The following is a 23,011-nucleotide window of genomic DNA, read 5'->3' on the forward strand; positions in this document are numbered from 1 at the left end:
TAGCTTTCACCAGAAAATGTAGCGATTGATCCATATGATCGATCAACTTTCAGTAAATATTTTAAAATCTTATGAATGCACAAATGAATAATCGCTGGAATTTCAAATAATAGAAGATAACTACCGGAATTTCAAACAGTCACTGGAATTTCAAACAGTCACCGGATATCAGGACAGAGGATTCATGAAGTCACAGCTCATGCAAGGGATTCTTAGCCAGAAACAGAATTCCTCAAGATTTCAATCGGCTAGAATTAGCCGATTATCAAATTCAATTGGTTTGGAATACAAGCACCACCGGATTATCATTCATGGATGATAATTTGAATTTTTATGGAAGAAAATAAATCCAAAACACTGAATAACACCAGAACTGAGTAGATCGGGTGAATGTACTGATTCTTCACACATACAAACACTAATCCGATACTCAAATTATCGGATTCTCAGTCACGATGCTTCATATCATCGCCGGAGGCTCAGTCACGATGCTTCAGATCCAATTATTCATCTGAACCATAAACCTCTGTTATTTCAAATGATGCAATTGATTGCTAAAAGAAAGAATGAATAATCGATCAGATGCTTCAGATGCAATTGATTGCTAAAAGTTGATCGATGTTAAAAATCAGTTTCAGATATCTTTGAAAACAGTGATTGCCGGAAAAATTAGAATCGATCCAGATGATCGATCCTCTTTATATATATATATTTTTTTCATTTTTAACTAAACAAAAACATTTTCTAACTTCATTGATCGAATTCAGCAACAGAAGATAAATGTGAAGAAAAGAATAAGAAAAAGAAGAAGAAGAAGAAGAAGAAAAAGAAGACTCAACACTCACTGTGAACCTGAGGGGTTTGGGGAAAGAAGCTGGCCTCCACCGTCAACGCCATCGCCGTTGAAGAAGCACCTCCACCGGAAACAGGGAAGAATAGAAAATCAAGGGAGAAGGAGAAGAAGGAGGTAAGAAAACAAGGTGGAGGGAAAAGAGGGGTTAGGAGAGAGAGCTCTGGCGCAAAAGATGAAGACGGGGAAAATTTTCCCCTCCATTGGGTTTTTAACATCAAGCAAACCGGTTTGCTGCTGTTTGTTTTTCAATTTTAAAAAAACTCCAAACCGGTTCAACCGGTTTGCAACAGATTTTTTTCAAAACACTCAAACCGTGTAACCCAGTTTGTTTTATTATTCTCAAAAAATCTAAAAACTGTTTTACAGAATTTTATTTGCTAAAAACCTCAAAACTCAACTAAACTAAAGACTACTTCTTAAAAATATTTACACTAAACCTCATTTCAACTTATTTTATAATTCTTTTTTTTTTTAAAAACTAACTAACTATATTCTCAACTCTAATTTTTATTTTATTATTATTACTTTTTTTTTTTAGGAACTCACAATGACAAACATTAAAATATTCATTAAATTGCAAAATAACACTAATTTTCAAGCATTTTCTCTTTTTAATTCATTTTAGCTTATTTACTCAAAACCAGCATGAAATTGGGTTTTAAATCAATTTTTTATGAAATCATGCATATTTTTTTATATGAAATAACCCTAAAATATATGCATGATCAGCATCCAAACGGGTTATGCAGTATTTACAGAGAGCAAAAGGTTATATGCTCGCATAAAGGAAGTCAGATTAGTTGAAGATTATTGGGTATTCTGATTTTGACTTTGCAGGATGTCATGACAGTCGCAAATCCACGTGAGGTTATGTTTTTCTATTAGCCGGGGGAGTTATTTTCTGGAGGAGTACCAAATAGGCACTCATTGCTTCTTCCATCATGGCAACATAATTCGTAGCTTATTATGAGACATCCAACCATGGGATATGACTGTAAATTTTATATAATGTTGAAAGTCTGTTAAAGTTATTTTGTGGCAATAATTCAACAGTGTTATATTCCAATAACAACAGGGGTTCCTCAAAGTCAAAACATATTGACATTAAGTTCCTTGTTGTTAAAGATAGAATGCAGAATGATCAGATATCGATAAAACATATTGGCACAAACTCCATGATTGCAGATTCGCTTACTAAAGGTTTGCCACCCAAGGTCTTTCACGAGCATACTGCTCGAATGGGTGTCTCATCATTTTATGATATACTGGTTTAGTGAGAGTTTGTATTTGGACGTTCTATGATATAACAAAGTTAAAGTTTCAGTTTCATTCTGTACTCATTATGTTGTGATATCACTAAAGTTTTAAAAAAGGAGCAGTTGAAAATAGGCATGTTTGATAACATTGCATGTAATTTCCATGCTTCACATGCATACTTGATCCATGTCATTTGGTTATGTCAATATACATGATCATTGATGGGCCCAATTACGTTATTTGTAATAAAGACCACTTTCGTTTTATGTTGACATGATCAATGAATAAGATTGGTAGATATATCAATTGATAAGACAATATTTTGGGGCTCATAAGGTTATAATGTATGATTATAAGGTTACATATGTGGCCCAAGTGAAAGATTGTTAGAAAAATAGTATGGACCTACATACGTTGAACCACACATTATAGACCGTCTTAGGTTCAAGCCTTATTTATGTGATTCAATTCGGTTGGGTCCTGTGATATCTCATATAATATGATACACTATATGGAGCGACCTGTTCTGTCTATAATTTTGTAATGGGCTGAAGTGGAGACAGACTCCTAATCACATTAGATTATGGTCTTCAAATATTATATAATGGCTCTCTCTTCAGACTTTCCATAATAAAAAAGAGAATTAAGTCCCTCACTCATTTAGTTTTAGAGAAAAGAAAATAGCCACGTATATAGGTTCTGGAAGATCATACCCATCAACGATCTATCAAAACGCTTATGGATTCAGGTATGCTTCCGCATTAAGTTCTATTTTCGTTTTTGTTTCAACGATTTAGCGAGTACATGTATCATAATTCTCTTTAGTCTTTGGCAGATTTCTAAATCCAACACTATATGATTGTTTTTATAGAAATAACTTCTTGGAACATTTTATTCCCAAGCATGGATAGGTTTTTATAAGTTTTCAAATAGCAACAATCTATAATTTTTATTAATTTTTGATGCTCCAAATACCATTTTTCTATCCAAAATGCATTTATAGAAAATCAATGTGCTGATGAACACATATATGAGGTCAAAATTTTGAAAAAAATACAAGAAATTCACTATCATGTTTAATTTAATAGGTTTTATATTATATATATAACGTTATGTCTAGTGTTAAAAGTTGACAACATAATGCTTTATAACATTTTGAACACATCTTTTATATTCATGAATTGCGAGCAAGTTGATTTTTTGGCTGCCTCATAAATCAAATACTAACCTTCCTATATAATTAATACTAACTCTTAAAAAAAAATCCCTACATACTAAATGAACGATGTTATTCATGTCAGTATGGTTAAATGAAACATTTGGTGCGTTTTGTAGGTTGGGTGTGTCGATAGTGGGCGATGACGGAAGGTGGGCACGGCACGGGTGCCTCTATTTAGTGGTGTTTTTTTTTTATACCCAAGTAGTTTTGGGGTACAAGGAACTCTCCCCCCTTGTGGGGAAGATTGCACACTGCACATGGCACATTGGGAACACGTCTAGTATGCGTAACGTGAGAAGTGAAGACCCCGTCCGTCGATATAGGTCACCAAGATGAACGGTACGGATGCCACCAGGTCGTGAGAAAGGATCGGACGACTGTCAGCGCCCAAGAGCCGTGTGCAAAATCGCTGCGGCTTTTTAAGGGTATGGAATAGCCAAGGTTAGGGTCTCTTTGTAACCCTGGTTCCTCCCAGACCAGGGATAGGCTGAAGGCCGCTGCTGCTTCCTCCTTTCACCCCTCCCCCCACCCAAACAACAACGTCCTCTCTCTCTCTCTGTGGCCGCTAAGAAAACGTTACGGATTAGAAGAAGATGATGCAGTCCGCGTCTGTTGCCGTTGATCCGCAGCAGCAACAACAACAACAAGGACAACACCCCCAACCACAGCAACAGTGGATGGCCATGCAAATGCAGCACCAATACCCGGGATCGATGATGATGCAGCATCAGATGATGCCCCAGCAACCTTACCAGCAATATCCACATGCATACATGGCTTATCCTCCTCAGCCTCAACAACAGCAGCAGCAGCCTCCCCTTCCTCCTCCTCCTCAGCAGCAGCAACAACAACAGCAACAGCCTCCGTCCCAATCTCAATCCAACGAAGAGAACAAGACCATATGGGTCGGGGAGCTCCAGTACTGGATGGATGAGGGTTACCTCAATTCTTGCTTTGGCCACACCGGAGAGGTGATCCTTTCACCCTTCCTTATTCCTTTTCCAACCTGTAATCTTATTTCTCAAGTTTTACGGTACTTGCAGATCATTTTAACTCTGTTAACTAATCGAATCAATGACTTCGGATAGCTGATGCTGATGGTTCCCATGTTCTTTTGCTAGTTATATACGATGCCAAAGATATTGCTGGTTCTGTGTTGACAGCCATGCTTCCTATCTATGTTTTAAGGAGCGACTCGTACTCGGGATTTTTTTTGCCAACTGAAAATCTTATGATAATTTCAGAATATTTGTTTTGATCAGAAAAATATTGGGAAAATCTCGGCACACTCATAGTGAAAAGAATATGAGAAAAATATTCATAGAATCGCACCATTCTTTTTGTCATTTTGAGTGGTTCATGACTTAATATCCATATACTAACTTTTGAGAACAAAGTTAATTGCATACTGATTATGAAAAGGCAGAGTTGGCCCCATGAGGTGGTTCTAAAAGGATGTTCCTTTTCCATCCTCTCATGGGTAGGTGAGTTGGTTCTCTTTATTGAGAGCTGTGTATAAGCTTCGGTTATCTTTATTGCGAATCATGAAGCATAGATGCACTACAGAAATATTCTTCATGTCAAATATGCATCTTTATTGAAAATCGTGAATCATAAAGGATATTACAAAAATCCTCTTCATGCTTAAATTAAAATATAGTTACTAGCGAATTTTGTCCTGTTGTATAAAAAGAACTGTGATAAAATTGTCAGAAATTAAAATATATACTTTTAATATCTATGATTAAAATGTTCATTTTTTGGATTAATAAATTATCATGATTTTTCATGATAAATTCGAAATATTGTTAATAGTTTTTCCTATGTTTTGAACCATGACAACCACATTTAACAATAAATGAGTTGTAGTCATTCATAACTAATACCTAGAAAACTTGTTTTCTAGGAAAGGTGGATTATGTATTATATTGATTCAGTGAAAAAAGTTTTTGATTCCATGAAATGGCTTTCTAGTTCCACAAATAAATGATGCTATTTATATGAATTGCATGGAAGTGCAAAAACCCAATTTCCAAGAACATTAAGAGAAGGACACCCACAACCTAACTGATATAGATATACTCTTGTGGCATGTGATTTTCATGTTTTGCACTACTATGTTGGCACAAAACAAACTGCACATTTAAAGTGTATCGTTATTTGGCATAGTAATTTTGATAGTGTATGTGCATGTGTGTGTAAGTTGAAAACATGATTTTTTTTTTCAATTCTTGTAGATTGGACCCTCCAAATGTGATCTATATGTTTGGTTTAGTAGAAACATGCCCTTGGATCATCTTTTTCCATTGTGTATGTTGGATTTTCCGAGGGTTGAAAATTCATTGGGCTATAATGTACCAAATTTTCACCCCTTCAAAATTGTATTTTTACATAAAAAAGATCCAAGGGCCGATATTATATTGATCATGCTGAACTCATTTATGGGTTCCGAAATCACTAGCTGAAACTCATAGACATCATACAAAGCTTCTATTCAGGCAATCATTGTGCTTATTTTCCATCTTATTGGAAGTTAGGAATATGTCCAAACATTCTCATTGTATAGTAAATACACAATATTATTGATTATCTTTTTATTGAGGCTAATTGTTCATGTCCTTTATTTGGAATCAAATTTATAATTATCAAATGAAAGCTATTCACAAAATACAGAAATTGATGTAATGGTTGCAATTTCAATCTTTACTTCCAAAGTTGAGAATGAAAAAATGAGTGATTATGTGGAATGTAACTGAAATTTAGGCTATTGACACACTCACACTTGTATAAATTTGCCTATATTATGAAAAAAAATTGACTTTGAATGTGTAAGGTGTAATAAGGATGAAGAGTCACTAGGTTCTCCTTGTGAAAGATGACAAGGAGGAAAAAGATGGAGAAATAGTTTTATGAATTGTTAATCAATCGATAAGGGAAGTGAAGTAGGCCAACACGCACCAACCACAATCACTAAACAATTAATAGGGAGCAGTATGGAAGATAGAAACAAATGTTTATGAAATGGCTTTCAGTCCTTAAGAGAGAATCCGCAGGTCAGTGCAGTGCAAACCAAAACATTGAGACGTAGGAAACCTTTAGTGCAAACCTTGAATTTTGTGTCATAAAGTTTTGAATAGAAGCCAAAGTTTTTATTAAGGTGTCTTATCAAAAAGCTTAGAGAAGGAAGAATTTGCATATGGCTTCTATTGATATAAAGAAGACATATGTTAAAAGGATTAAGGTAACAAAATTGCTAAAACTTAGGGTGTTCCCTACCTAACCCCCTTCACTCACTTGGGTGCTCTTACTAGGATCCCCCATTTTAGAGGCTTAGGGTGTGTTGGAATGCTTCAGATCTCAAACTTAAGGATATGAGCTGGCATGGGGCTCATTGATGTGGTGTAGGCCCTACACCAAGATCAGAGCGCATTCAAAAGTTGGATCTCAAATCCCTTCATTCAAGAATTTCAAATCCCTGAAATAAAGGAAGAGAGGGAGATACTCGGATCTCTTTTACCCCGAGGGGTTGGATGACAGATCTGAGTATCTCTCTGCCGATCATATCCTATCATATCCGATGGATTCAAACACTTCCTTAGAAGCTCTTTAACTTAGATACAATCTGCCACATTTTTGGAATCAATCTCTTATTTTCTCCACTTGAATACCCCTCTCTTCTTATCAAGCATCATTCCTACTGGGCATGTCGCCAAACCTAAACTTTACAAATTGGTTTGTTTTCTTTGTTCCTTTTAGAAACCACACTTTCCATTTGACATACATAGACATTCGTCGTCAGTCCAAGCCATTTATACAATTTATATTCACCTAAAGGTCCCTCACAATCTTTTGTTTTTAAAAAAATCATAAGCATAGTTGCTACAACAGGAATGAAATTACAGAGTGACACGGGAATTATAATCAGGACGCGGTCATTCAAATTTTTGAAGGGCATGAGAAGCGGGAATTGAGTTAAGAAGCAATATGGGGAATCATTTAAGAAGTGGTGTAGGATTTTATAAGCAATGAATTAGAATTCCTGAAAGAATTGAGATTCCTGAGGGAATCATGATTTCTGAGAATAGGAATCAGGGTTTCCTATGTAAAGAGTTCAAGATTCCCATCTCTTAAGAAACAGGATTCTCAGTCATGGGATTCACAAATCTCATCATTAGAAATCGTGATTCAGATCCAATTCTAGTTCTTGCTCCTTGGGAATCATGATTCCCATATAGTTTTAGCAATTTCGGTAGCTATGATCATATCTGTCCCAATTACGAAAAATGAAATAGAAACCTTATACTTAATCAGTCAAATAATATCTCAAAATTTTCTAAAGTCCTCCTTTAGCAGTACCAGTTAAAATTTACTTTTGATTAGATTGACCTCTACCTAGTCGTTCCAGGTCTTTGTGGCCTCACTTTATAGTAGAGAGATCGAAAAAACTCCTTTGCACCTATCACTACTCTGATACCATCTTGACTAGTATGGGTTTACATGGTGGATGATTTGATGCTGCAAAACAGGGTACACGATGTGCGATAAAGGAGAAAAATGAATATATATATATATATATATATATATATATAGAGAGAGAGAGAGAGAGAGAGAGAGAGAGAGAGAGAGAGAGAGAGAGAGAGAGAGCTTAGCATATTAGGGTAGTGTTGTAAGTATCATAACGTATCATACTGTGTCATATCTTTTAGGTTTTTTTCGATACAATACACACTTGTATCTCGATATGGGTGTGTATCACACCGATATCTGTATCTTATGATATGCCCCGATATAGGGCATATCTTACGATGTAAAATTAGTGCAATTTAAGTTGAACTAGTTTTTTTATGAACATAAAAGGCCCCTTACAGCCAATTTATACTCATTCCTAAAATCTATATAACATAGACACGAGAAATGACCCACCGTGTGTCGACACACCTGGGTACGAGTACTGGGTACATTATGGGTCAGTTTGGGTCGCGTCCAACTATGACCCAACCAAAAATCCATCTTTTTTTACCCGAAACTCACCAAAAATCCATCTTTTTTTACCCGAAACTCGTTTTTTTCTTGGTTGACCTGAGAGAGAGAGAGAGAGAGAGAGAGAGAGGAAAAAGTGGTGGAGAGAGAAAGAGGCGTACCTGCGCCTAGCTACGTCTTCTTCCTCTTCTTCTGTCAAAGGTGCTAGAGAGAGAGAAAAAAAGGGGGACAAACCATCCCATTTTGCTTTTTATTTTATAAAAGAAAATATCAAACTGCCCCTCCCTTTCTTTTAAAATAATTTTGTCCACCCCCTCGAATCTCCCCAAAATATACTCTCATATATATATATATATATATATATATATATATATATATATATATATATATATATAGTGGGTAGTAGCTGCCTACCTCCCGACTGGCTAGACACCAGTGGATGGCACACTGAATGTCCATCGTGCACGCTCTTGTTAATGGAGCCTTTAGCGGCGCAAGAGCACCACTAAAGGTCTTTTGACCTTTATCACGTGCATGCCGTCCATCACACACACACATACAGAGTGGTAGACAGCTACCACTCTCTCTCTCTCTCTCTATATATATATCCATGTCCTTGCACTCACAATTTTTGAAATCGCCATGTTGTACACTACATACCCGCACTTGCACCCATACCCATGTGGCATAGCCTAAAATGTTTGAGAGTAATTTGACAATGATTTCTTGCAAGAGAAAGAAGATGGCAATGATAATCATGATTGACATTATCTATTTTCTCTTGTTTAAATTTTAAAAAACTTGGTTATGTAAAATTTTTAAGTATTGAAAAACACTTTGCGTTTGCGATTTTGTTTTTGTTTATGTAGACATGGACTATTATGAATCTTGTGAATTGTCATCTTTGTTTAGTTGTTTAATGTGCATATTATTTCATGGTTTACATTTTTCTTGTGAGATACACATGCCATTCATAGCATATTATCTTGATTCTTCGATTATGATTTTTTTTAGAATTTTCTTGATTTTTTAGATTTTTTGGGATTTTATAAAAAAAATGTGAGTTTTACGATACAACACAATACAAAACAATACATATCTTATTTTGGGCATGCCCGATACGGGTTACAACACATTGGGTTAGGGCACAATAGCCCTACCTTGTTCATTTGTTTAACATATCGGGCATGTTTGCTTTGGTCACAGGTTGGGATGTACATTCACAGCTGAGAAAGTAGAAGCTGTGATTGTTTGTCACAAGGGCAATCTTGTGACCTTCACATGATTCAAGGACAAAACAGCTGCCAATCACAATCACAACTTGTACTTTTCTCACGTTTCACTAACCTTGAGAAAGTGTTATGATTGTGATTCACAATCATAGTATCTTGAGAAAATCCAAGAATCGTATGGCATTGCAAACATGCTCATCATATAAAAGGGGATAGATCCTGGTAAAAGTACCTTGTGAACTATAGAAATAAGAAAACTATACTTGATGGGACAGAAGACCAAAATGCCTCTGTACACGTAAATTAATCTGTATTTGCATTTTAACAATGAGGATTGCTGCGTATGCTGTCTGGCCCACTATATAAGAAAGTGGATCTAGTTGGTCTGATTTGTGGCCCAAATTTGTTCTTGATACCATATTGTTGATGCTCATCCTAACATCTTCAAATTGGTTTTCAAGAACCATCAGATCGAGTTAATGAAGAGTACCGTGTCAGTTATCTGCATACTTTGCATATCCAGGTTGACAGACATATGGGAATTTACGAAAAGCATTCCAACTGATCACCTATTTGTGAAACCTGCCCAACTTTCCAGTTATTGTATTCAACTGTTCCATCTTTGTAACAAAGGCATGCTTGGTCCCAAAAAATTAGTGGATTAACCATGGTTTAGTTGAACTAAATGATGAAGACATGCTGGACATTTATTTTGTTGACCAAAAATTTGGTTTTTTTCTATCAATGCAGGATAAAACTAGTGTTGTATGTGTGTGTGTGTCTCTCTCTCTCTCTCTCTGTATATGTATATGGTGCTAGCTCTACCACTACTAAGAACTCATGCTATACGAGGTGGAAGACGGAAGGGGGAACTTTACACTTACACATACACATACAAGAGCAACACAACACATGAAAATACTATGAAAGGATCACAGCAACATATATAAACATAAACACATAAGTTTGCTATAAGATAAGAAGGAAACTTACGAAAGTATAGCAGCTTTAAGCTCCAAGCTTCCTTGCACACTTACACACCTTGCAATACTCTCACTTACAAACACTTAAGATAAAAACACAAGAACTATAAAGGGAAAGAGATGGAGGCTAGAGAAGGTATGATATAAGAGTAGCTTTCGAGATGTCCCTCCTTGTGAGGCTTCTTCTCCCTTTAATATATATATATATATATATATATATATATATATATATATATATATATATATATATATATATATATATATATGCTACAGTTTATTATAAATACAATCGACTCAGCAAAGTGGTGGCCCCCTTCTTTTTGTTTTTTTTCCTCATATCTAACACCATAGATGCGATCTACATGTTTTAATTAGTGGGAACCATCTTTTGGATTGCCTTAATCCGGCCTGTCGACACTGTTCCGGTGAACCAGAAATCAACGGCTATGGATGTATCAAAATTTCCCGACTCATAAGATCATGTTTTTTTTTGTTGAAAAAACATGATCCAAGAATCTATTCCTAATAAACTGAGATTCCAACTCGATTGTAGGTACAATCGATTGTAGCAAATATAAATCCTATATATATCTTAGCCAGGTATTTGAAATGCATTAAAAATAGCAGGTTGTAGAACACTATAAGTACAAAGTTGGGCGGGTTCTGTTAAATAGGTAATATTTAATTGTTTTTTGTGATTTACCTTCTGTATCTTCCCAAAGTTGGGGCTGCATGCTGAGCATATTTGAAGGGAAATTATGTCCTGAAGTTGGTTTTGTCTTCTGTTTAAACATTTGACATCTTAATTCTAGTGTATGATCTGTAGGTCATTTCTATAAAAGTTATCCGCAATAAGCAGACTGGTCAGTCAGAGGGGTACGGTTTTGTTGAGTTTATTTCACATGGAGCAGCAGAAAAGGTCCTTCATAATTACAATGGTACTGCAATGCCCAATGTAGATCAGCCTTTTCGGTTGAACTGGGCAACGTTTAGTATGGGAGAACGGCGCTCAGATGGTTCAGATCACTCTATATTTGTGGGGGATTTGGCTTCTGATGTTACAGATGCTCTATTGCAAGAGACTTTTGCTAGCCAATACCCATCTGTAAAAGGTGCAAAAGTTGTTATAGATGCAAACACAGGCAGATCCAAAGGTTATGGCTTTGTGAGGTTTGGTGATGATAATGAGAGGTTACGAGCAATGACTGAGATGAATGGGGTATACTGTTCCGGTAGGCCCATGCGCGTTGGTGTGGCAACCCCTCGGAAGACCTCTGGTTTTCAGCAGCAGTATGCTTCACAAGGTATGTGATAAGTTTGTGTTTACTGTTTTTTTGTGATCAGTATGTAACCTTTTATTTTTCTACTTGTGTATTGTTAATTGTGTTCATTCAATATCTTGTTTGAGCACAAGGTCTCTGGCTTTTGCTATTCAGTTAAGAAAATGTTGATATAGTCTCATGTTTCATGCTTTGGTATGCTGAAATCTGACTGTAGAAATAAGTCACATTCGTTGAGTTCAAAAGTATGAAGAAAGGAAAGTCAATATTATAAATTGCAAATGTGGTGCTTTTCTTGAGACTGTCATGGTTGAATTATTGTGTTACCTCGGTTTTATGGATGAGCAACATATGTACATGCTAGTCAGTGTAACATACTTGAGCTACATTGCAAACAAATTGAATTCCACAAAATTAGTTTTTATTGTTTTTATGTCATGTTAAAATCAAGTCAATGCTCATCCATGACACTAGAGATGCTGAGATTCTTCAAAATGCGGTGTGAAGCAAGACATTTAAAATCTTTCATAATTATAAAGTCTTCAATTTTCAGGACTTTAAGCAATTCCTGACTTGACTCTCAAATAAAGAAGTTTAATTTTGTCCTTAACAGGAGATCGGTGTTAAAACACAGGAGAATGCCTTGACCTGATATTGATACTCTTTACCATGGGGTTTTGGTCCCCACAGATAACCGATGAAGACTTTATAAATGATGATGTGTTGACTAAAGGTGGCTTCATTTTATACATATAGTAAAAATGCACAGGATTCTACCAGTAAACTATGTCACATAGGTGCAGATGCGGCGATGCGGCACTTTAAAAACCTTGGGTGCGGGGAGGTTATATATATATATATATATTTAACAGTTTTAAGTTTACATTACGTGTATGTGTGTACATTTATGTATTTATATATATATATATAATATAGATAAAATTGGACTTGGTTAGGGTTAACTTAATCTACTTTTGGACATAAATGGACCTTAGAGTGGTTGACTTCACATGACACAAAGGAAGCCTTGTCCAAGTGTCACACCTGCATGGGTGCGAATGCGACGTGGGTGCAGTGCCTTGTTAGAAGAGTCTATGTTACATAGCCAATAAAAAATTATTTGTTACAATTGATGCTTTCATATCTATGCCACCTGGATACAGGTGCGGGTACAGTGGGTATGACATGACAACTTCAAAAAACGTGGGTGCGGGAACACAACTATATATAAATAAATAAATAAATAAATAAATACTATATAAGTATATCACATAAATTCAAATACATTTAACATTTAACAACTAAACTAGTAACATGCTAACAACTTTTATTCAAATAATCAAAATCCAAGTAAAAATTAACAATTGAAGAAATAAGTTATAACAAGCTAATAATAATTTCAGATAATAGTAATACCTAACAATTAGCACTTAGCAAACAGAAATATAGAAAAACATTCATAAACATAGTATCAACTATCAGGTTAACAAATAACAAGTTTACCAAAAAGACAAAAAAGTCAAAAATTTCAAAAAGGCCATAACAAAAAAGTCATGGCTCGTTTGTTTATTCATCATCATCATCACCCATATCAATGGATGATGGAAGAACAATTTCATTTAATTCCATGTTCAGATTTTTAAAGTCATGATCCCCTTTTAAATCAGAATCTTCAGCCCTACCATCCCACAACTTGGTGCTTTCATGCAAAGAAATTAAATCATTATGTATTAGATATGCAATAAAAGTATAAAACTTGATATACAAACCATAACAAAGTAAACACAAAAATTTATAATTTGGATACGTATATTCTTCTTTGGTTCTTGAAAGCAATCAGAGGTTAGAATGCATGAACACCAAATCTTCTATGTGCTTGCTAGTAAGTTTGTTTCTTTTAATGTTGTGAATTTATGTATATGTGATCCAATTTTTTTCACAACAAGAAGATATATTTGGCCACACTAGTAGCTTGAAAGAAAGATGCTGAAGTAAAGGGTAGTCATATCTATATGTAACCCACCATGTAAGAGGATAATCATCATTTTTATCTATCAATCCCTCCAAACCATCAAATTTTTTCATAGAACACTTCGAAAACTAACCATGCACATTCATATTTTTTTTATGCATATCGAAAAATCCCATTAAAACATAGCCCTATTTCTTGTTAACTCTGAATCCTTATGTGGTGGCAATCGACCAAGACCTTCACTTAGCCATTTTTTTCATAGTACTATGGATTCAATGAATGTGCCATGCACTGGATAGGGATGTTGCTCTTGTCCCATCATGCTATCAATATTTTGTGCATGCGATCATAAAAAGCTGTCTTCATTATGCCTAAAAATTGCAGTTTTCACTTTCTCAATCATGGTGTCCCACATCTCGTAGACCTTATGCAACATAAGTACAACTCAATCAACAACTCTCTACATCTCCCAAATGGGGTCTATGAACTCAAGAAAATAAATGACATTGTCCCACCACATGTCATCAACAATGCATCTCTTGACAATTTGGGCTTTTGCAACATCACCGGAACAATAGAAAACCCAATCATTATCATTGACCATTTGAAATAGTGCATTCTTCACTTTAATTCTTTTAAACATAACAATAACGGATGCAAAACGAGTCTTAGCAACCTTCAACAACTTCAGATCATAATGCTTATTATAAATAGTTAGTGCCCTCTGGTGGTTTACAACAAAATTTATAATGTTTATTCTCTAGCTCCTGAATCCATGAATAAAACTCGTAAGCCATGAGATCTTGCTTCTTTTTGGTGGATTGTATATACTTTTAAGAGCCAAATTTAAACTATGTGCCCCACAAGGAGTCCAAAATATGTTAGGATATTCAACCTCCACAGCTACACCAGCTGCTCTACATACTGGTGCATTGTCAGTAATGATTTGAACGAGTTTGTCTTCTCTAACTTGATGCATTCTGAAAAAAGTCCTTTCATATACTTCTTATCCTTGTACTCCTGATATGTATCTATTGATTTCAAAAACATTGGCCCCCTTTATTGAAGCTGCAATAAAATTTATCAACGGGGGCATCTGTATCACCCATCAGACACTATAGAAACACTGCTTTCAGCCCAAGAAAACTTTTTATATTTCAATAATCTATTCACATTTGCTCTCTCCTCTCCCAAAATGATTGTTCTTAACTTCTCGGAACCGGGAGACACATACCCACTCAAGTTAGAATTTGCCAAGGATGTAACTAGATCCTTCTAATAAGGATTTTTAGCTATGTTGAATGATATAAAACTTGAAAAAAAGAATCTGCCCACTTTCCTATCTATTTCCTCCCTTCCATGTTCATTAAACGAGCCTTCAATTGTTTTATGGCTAACATCTAATTTTCTTCTCTTCGTAATGATGTTAGTAACCTCACCACTCTTGTGGCTAGATAGTGGTATGATAATACAACTTGATGCCGCCATAGACTTTCTTTTTTCAACATTTTCTTGTTCCTTCCTCAACTGCTTAAGTGTGGCATCATCAACATGAGAGCACAACCTAATACCTTGTTTTTTTATATTCAAGAGAGGGCTTTTACTCTATGATACGTTAAACTCCACTTTACAAAAATTACACATTGCATATTCCCCCCCTCCTCTAGGATATCTACCCAACTTTGTTACACGGGCCCACAGTGGCTGATCCTCAGGCACTGAACTAGAAGCACATGTTGAGCTTGTTGTCGCACTGCTACTACCACTTGCAAATTCCTTTCCTTTATCAGCCATCCTATTCAAACAATTCAAACCAAAAATACCACATAAGAATAAAATAAATGAACATACCATACATGACAAAATCAAGAACTAACCTATGTAAAGTGTAAACTGATATAAACTGAAATAATCTAAATATATATGCTATATGTAAAAATTATATTATATACTGAATATAAACTGAATATATCTAAATAATCTATCTAAAATATATACTGAAATCGAATACAAACTGAATTACTAAATATATAGTATTTGTAATTTATCTAACAAGTAATAATCTAAATTATAAACTGAATACAAACTGAATATTAAAAACTGAATATAAATTATAAATTTATAAACTTAATATTAACTAAAAATATAAACTAATATATCTAAATTATAATTTGAAAATATATATTGAATTTGAATACAAACTGAATATAAACTGAAAACTAGAAACTGAATATAAACTGTAAAGTTATAAACTGAATATTAACTGAAAATATAAACTAAATATATCTAAATTATAATTTGAAAATATATATTGAATCTGAATACAAACTGAATATAAACTGAAAATTAGAAACTGAAATTATAAATGATAAAGTTATAATTTATAAATTGAAAATTAGAATACAAACTGAAAACCTAAACTGAATATATGTAAATATATACTAAATACAAAACCTAAACTGAAAATATGTACTAAATACAAACGGAATATAAACTGAAAACCTAAACTGAATATAAACAAAACTGAAGATGTTAATATTCCGTGTAGAAACATCTTCAGTTTATAACTTGCATAGATTCAGTTATAAGCCAAAAACACCCTAAAAAAAGGAAAAGATGTTGGTCCTACCTCATCACCGCCCACCGGAGGTCACCAAAGGTGAGCTCTTTCGAGTTGCAGTCTGAGAGAGAGAGACAGAGGGGGAGGAGGGAAACAAAAGAGAGAGAGCGAGACAGAGAAGGGGAGGACGAGAGTTACAGTAGCAGAGGAGGGGAATTGACTGAGGGAGAGAGAAGGGGAGGACGGCTTGGGAGAGAGAAGGGGAAGACGACGAGAGACTAGGGTTTAGGGGAGAGAGGGAGGGTTCGTCGAGGGTTTTGAGAGAGTGGGAGGAAGGGGATTACATGTCGGGTGGGGCGGGACCAACATGGCACCTCCCCTTTGACCTTGGTTTGACCAGTGAAAGTTCAGGTTTGTGGTAGACCCAAACCAAGGCATAGTGTGGTCTTACCTCATCATCGCCCACCAAAGGTGGGCTCCTTCGAGTTGCAATCTCTGAGAGAGAGACATAGGGGGAGGAGAGAAACAAAAGAGAGAGAGAGAGGGAGACAGAGAAGGGGAGGACGAGAGTTACAGTAGCAGAGGAGGGGAATCGACAAAGGGAGAGAGAAGGGGAGGGAGATAGAGGGGAGGAGGGCTTGGGAGAGAGAAGGGGAAGTCGACGAGAGACTAGGGTTTAGGGCAGAGAGGGAGGGTTCGTCGAGGGTTTCGAGAGAGAGGGAGGAAGGGGATTAAATGTTGGGTGGGGCGGGACCAAAATGGTCCCTCCCCTTTGACGTTGGTTTGACCGGTGAAAGTTCGGGTCTGTGGTAGACCCAAACTGAGGCATAGTGTGGGGCCCAACCAAGGTTGTTAAATGCGATGAGGCGAAGCGAGGCGTTGAGCATGTTATGAAGCGAGGCGTAAGCCTCAAGGCGTTGAAGCGTAAGCTTCAGATTTCATGGCCATGTCTTCGCTGTTCCTCCGCTCGCCCACCAATTCCCGAACCCTCGTCGGAATCCGGCACGAATACTCTCTCAGGTAATCGACCGAAACCACCATGAATTTCGTCAGGATGATCGAAAACCGATTCGAGCTCATCGTGTATATCCATGACCTCTGGCTGAGATCGAATTCGTGCGACCGGGCGAACAATCCGACAATCCTCTCCGGGTGGCTTTGCCACACCTGGAAGGCGAAGCAGAGGAAGTCGGCGTCGATTCGAATGTCGTCGCCGCAGACGGCCACCGCCCGCGTACTGATGAAGGGGCGGGGGAGGAATCGGTTATTCGGGCTAGCGTTGGGGTCGCAGAGGAGGTAGATGGGGGCGCCAAGGGACTGGAAGGAGAGGTTTCTGAGGGTTCCCGACGGGGTGGAGGGGTTGCCCCACAGGACGTAGACGGAGTGGACCGCCGGAGATGAGGAATAGATGGTGGCGAGTTCCTGGAGGAGAGGGAGACGCGACTCCGAAAAGCCGTTGATGAGGACAGTGAGCTGGTCCGAGCGGAGGGTATGGTGGTCGATCAGACGACAGGAGTCTTCCTGGTGGCGAGTTATCGATGGCTGGGATGATGCCGTCTTCTGGAGGAGGGAGATCGCGAGGATGAAGAAAAAGGGGATGATTTGCGTCATCTGCTTTGTCTCTATGGACGGAATTCTTTTTTTTTCTCTTTTCCGATATTGGTTTATCAGATTCCGGAAGAAACGCCGATGGTTTGTTGGATTCCGGCGAAGTTTGTTCTGTTCCTGTGTCAGACTCCGTCGCAGATTTTGGCCGCCGAAGGCTGCCGGAGGAGGCGCCATCCAGTTCAGTACGCTTCAGGTACTGAGTGTGTGCCTCAGTACCTTGAGAGTGCGCCTCGCCTCTGAGGCGTACGCTTCTCACAACACTGGACCCAACCCGCGGCGTACCCGCACTACGCCCAGTACCCGTGCCCGCGTAGGCACAGGTACGGCTAATGTTTAGCCGTGTCGAAGTTACATAGTTTCATATCCATCAAGCAGCAATTAAACCTTTTTATCAGTTGTTTTATGTAAGATTGAAGCAGGTCAACGCCATTGGACAGTTAGAAGTTAGAACACCTATGAAAGTGAAGGGAGAATTAACACATAACAGGAGTTCACACTCATAATTATATACCTAAAATGTTATGAGAGGGAGCATTTCATGAATTCATAAAATTTTTTCAGTTGTTTTCCTTGTTAGCTGCTTCATGAGGCTGTTGTTTGAGCATCTGTTCTGTACTTGTTTGTCCTGAACATTTATTTCTTAAAAAATTTGTACACTTTGTAGTACATGCATGTGTCACTTTGTTGGGTTGTGGTCTTTGTTAAGGAATTTTCCATTAGTGGCCTGCCTTTTACATGAAATTCCAGAAAAGGAATGTCCTTAGTGTGTATTAGATTCTGATAACTTCTGTAAAGATCTGGGATTTTATGTTGTGTTCGTAATTTTTTTATTAGGCACGATATTGTTACAACTGGTGATCTCTTTTTACTTCACACGTCTTCTACTTTCTTGTTATTTGTTTTGTCGGGTTGTTTTTTACCTTTAAGAGTTTCCACTTCTACTATCCTTGTCATGGTGCACCCCTTACTGGACGCTTACCAGTTCTGTTTGCCTGCTTTAAGTAACAAAATAGCAACAAAACGAAAAAGTGAGAAAACCATTCATAACTTGCATGGTTGTTGAGAAGTCAACGTGTCAGCCTTCAGCCCTTAAACCTTAGAAAGAACTCCAGATTGCATGGACTGCTAGCGAGTGTTCTTGCCTCAACAACTTACTGGTGTGATGGCTGCTGGCCATAAGTCTGTACAAGCAAAATTTTGCAGGCACTATTTCTTCGCTGTTATAGGTCCTGTAGTGTCTTCAACTGCTACCTACTTTAGGCAATACTTTCCAAATGTATATGACTTGGGATACACCTTTAATTGCTTTTATTGGATTTCTGCAAACTTGCAATATTCATAGGGTTTGTTTTGCCCGTTTGACAATTGTTTTGTGCTGAAATTTAATTCATTTCCTCAGGACATGGATTTCAGTCTGATGGTGATCTAAGTAACACGACAGTAAGTCAATATCAATGTGCTTCTCGAAACTTCACCAGTTGAGATGGTCTTGCAATAACGGTTTTTGTTGTAGATATTTGTTGGGGGACTTGATCCAAGTGTCGGTGATGAGGATCTCAAGCAGACCTTTTCTCAGTATGGGGACATTGCATCTGTTAAAATACCAGTTGGCAAAGGATGTGGGTTTGTGCAATTTGTTAACCGGTGCGTCTTCAGTTGATTTTTGGGTTCTCACCCTAAGCATTGTGATTTCTTTTTGTGGTGTGAATCTCAGCAATATTTGCTATCTTTGAGATTGCCCTCTTACAATTTTGTGCAGGGGCAATGCTGAGGAGGCGTTGCATAAGTTAAATGGTACTGTACTTGGGAAGCAGACAGTTCGCCTATCTTGGGGCCGTAATCCTGCAAACAAGCTGGTAAGTTTCCATGAACATAGCATTTATATACAGTAATAACTGAGTTCAGAGTTGCATGGGCTCAGGGATGCCTGATAGTTTATCTCAGCACGGTTGGCATTGTGGAATGTTTCTGGAAGCCAACCAAGCTTTTACAAGGCTTTGCCTTGGCCCACATACATTCAACTCTGGAGTCCATGGTTTTGCAATTTGGTTGTTAAACTATATCTCTCTCTGATGCCATTAGTTGTTTATGCTGCATCTTTTGTTCATGAAACAACAGCCTAGAGCAGATCCGGGAAACCAATGGAACGGTTCTTACTATGGGGCTCAGGTTTATGACGGTTATGGATATGCTGCACCACCGCAAGATCCTGCTATGTATGCTGCTGCTTATGGAGCTTATCCTGTTTATGGAAACCATCAACAGCAGGTAAGCTGAAGAGTTTTGAAAAGCTGTAGCATTTCTAGTTGTAGGGAGAATTTTTTAATTGGATAGTGGTAGTTGCCGTAGTGAAATAGTGATGTAGTGTATCATCAATGCCTTGGTGAAAGTGAGCCTGTATTGGAGCACCAAATGCTCTTGTGGCTTTTATGACCTACCTTCTGATTCCTAAGGGGATGGACAACTGAAATGAAAGACTCAGAGAAGGCCACTCAGAGAAGGCCACATGGTGCCTCGCATAAAACTTTACCCTGCATCCAGGTTGGTGGGCTGCTTCAATGATTGCATGTTCTGCTTGTTCTGCTGCCTGTTCGGGTGGTGGCTAATTCTGCTGCTAGTACTGTTAGGTTAGGTTCTGGCCGAGGGACTCAAGTTTGACATTTTTTCCATGTGAATCGATAAAATTATCCTTGAACCAATTTGCTTTTTTCTTTTACTGGTATTATTGAACTCTTATTATAAAACTGCACCGTTATGACGATGATGCTCGTTCCATTCCACGGATATATTATTCCTGACTTGAAACGCTTTGGCACTTTGATGTGTGACACTTCTGACAATTGGTGGTGGATTTGAAGCGCCACAACTTTGCACGTGAGTCAATATTTGCTTTAGGTGATTTGCATGCTGGCCGATCCACCTACAAAGTTGTGTTGTGTTCGGAGGTCACAAACCTTAAAACACGGTGTTGCATCATGCGTGCATGTGTTTCCACTGTGAAATGAGAGGAGTGGAGACAATGTAGAGTGGAGGTCAATATTCTTCCGCTGGTTGGTTGGACTTGGAGTGAGTTTGTGCCATGCACCCTTTGGGAGGGCGAGGTTGGATTAGCAGATGATCAGGTATGGGAAGTTTCTGTCCATGCACCTTGCTGTCCCAACTGCGCCCCTTTGCAGTGGACAGCCATGTAGTACAGCTTGGAGGGTGAGCACGTGTGGAGCCCTCTGCCGGAATCTAGCTTCTTTTCAGGTTTGGTTTCACTTGTATTACGCCATGACATGCTTAAGGAGAGGATCACTTGGGTGGGAGGAAGTTTTTATGCCCACCCGTCTGGTTGTCCAAGAGGTTAGTTTTGGTCTCTTATGTGGACAAGAAACTGATTGTTGCAGCTCAAGTATGTGAAAGAGGCGTTGTTTTACCGAGGGAATATCTCCTCAGTCGTGCCTGACCAGCAATCCAAATTTGAAAATTAGAGAAAGGCAGTCTTGCTATGCGTTTTTTTTCTAATTTAGGGACATGAGACAAACCGTCCACTTCCAGCAGGAATGAGCATTGAGGGTTTCGACACTGCATGAGTTCTTTGCAACCTTTTCCAGCATCTTTATCTTGATCCCGATATCTATTCTCTCCCAAAAAAAAAGAAAAAGAAAGAAAAAGGAACGCCCAAAACCGGGTTTAAAACTTTGATTTCACCATTAACCTGGTTTTTAAGAAAAAACTTGGTTTTATGCATCGTATGATTGCCACAACCAAGTTTTCACAAACTTGGTTTGGGTTAAAACCCAGTTTGTTAAACCATACCCCAGTTTTTTCATTAACCAAACTTGGTTTATTGGCGTGGGTGGTTGCCATCTCACCTTCCCCACCCATGACACCTCCAAATGCCTCCTACACTAGACTGGTGATTGTCCATTGTCTGGCTATCCACCTGTTGGAAAATATACAAGATACTATCAACCATACAGGGTGATGGTAGTTCAGTCATTTTCTGGCAAGTGGGTTGGTGGAGAATGACTGATTATTTTTATGGAAAAAAATTGACCATTTTTTTGCCACTCACTGATCAGAAAATAGCTGGACTACTACCGTCTAATGCGGATGGTAGTATCCCATCCATTTCCTTCCTTTGGGTTAGCCAAAAAATGGTTGGCTTTATTTTTTTTCCTATTTTTCGTATGCGTTTCTGACTAAAAACTTGAAATCCATGTTTTTTGTCAGCCAAACAACCAAAAACTTACGTTTTTGGCAAACTAGCCTTGTCAAAAACTTGATTTTAAGCAAAACCCGAACTTCTTGAAACTCATGTTTTGCCCCTTGTCATCCAAATCTGGCTTTGATTATTTTTTGGAATAACGTAACAATTTGGACAAGGTTTTGTTGAGATGCAAGCGTTTGGTTTGAGCTGCTTTAAGTAACCCATAAACAAGAATGACCCAAGTAGTGCTCAAAATTGCTATAGCTTTCAAAGCTGATAGGGATAATCCAAGGTGGGAACTTGGTGTCTTGGATCTTTTCTGATGTGATTTTTTTTAACCGGAAACCTTTGGTTATGTTAATGCAACCTAGCCATCAGCTATCTCATTAGATCCGTTCCCCATTCAAGTTGACACAGATAAAAATTGGATGTGTTCAGCATGGTCAAATAATAGTAAGGGGCTTTTGAATCATATTTTTTGATGATTTTCTAAGGGTCGAACAAATATTTCATTGTAGGCCGTCGATTTTCAACCCTAAAAAAATCTCACGTACACGTAAAAACATGATTCAAAGGTCGTTTTTTTACTAAACCTAACATATAGATCACATTTGGAGGGTTAGATGTATAAAAAACATCAAAAAAATAAAAATATATTGCTTTACACTGGAGGGTTCCTTACCCACGAGGGTAGCAAACATTACCTGATAAAAATATCTTTTTCATTGGTCAAAAAACACATGAAAATTAAATTATATGAAAATTTCTTCAAAAACAATGTTTTGAAGTTTGTCCGATATACATTTTTTATTTAAAAAAAGAGAAAATAGGAGCAACAGACTTTTTTTGTTGTTGAGATTTCCAATAAGATT

At 37.5% G+C, this 23,011-nt stretch overlaps 1 protein-coding gene across 2 annotated transcripts; it reads left to right on the top strand.

Annotated features, from left to right (window-relative positions):
* Positions 1 to 3,774: 3,774 nt before the first annotated feature.
* LOC149841550 (polyadenylate-binding protein RBP47-like) lies at positions 3,775 to 20,705 on the top strand. Of its 2 annotated transcripts, XM_090003906.1 has the most exons (7): positions 3,775 to 4,300; positions 11,351 to 11,828; positions 19,344 to 19,384; positions 19,458 to 19,588; positions 19,704 to 19,800; positions 20,063 to 20,212; positions 20,335 to 20,705. In XM_090003906.1, exons 1-7 carry the CDS (start codon positions 3,923 to 3,925, stop codon positions 20,335 to 20,337), a joined length of 1,278 nt encoding a protein of 425 aa, XP_089860032.1. In that variant the 5' UTR covers positions 3,775 to 3,922; the 3' UTR covers positions 20,338 to 20,705. The 2 variants fall into 2 exon arrangements, with proteins under 2 accessions (XP_089860032.1, XP_089860030.1); XM_090003904.1 differs by having other exon boundaries at positions 20,063 to 20,356.
* Positions 20,706 to 23,011: the final 2,306 nt, after the last annotated feature.

Source organism: Nuphar pumila, chromosome 4, assembly GCF_984573655.1.
Source record: "Nuphar pumila chromosome 4, dmNupPumi1.hap1.1, whole genome shotgun sequence".
In the NCBI taxonomy this organism is placed as follows: domain Eukaryota; kingdom Viridiplantae; phylum Streptophyta; class Magnoliopsida; order Nymphaeales; family Nymphaeaceae; genus Nuphar; species Nuphar pumila.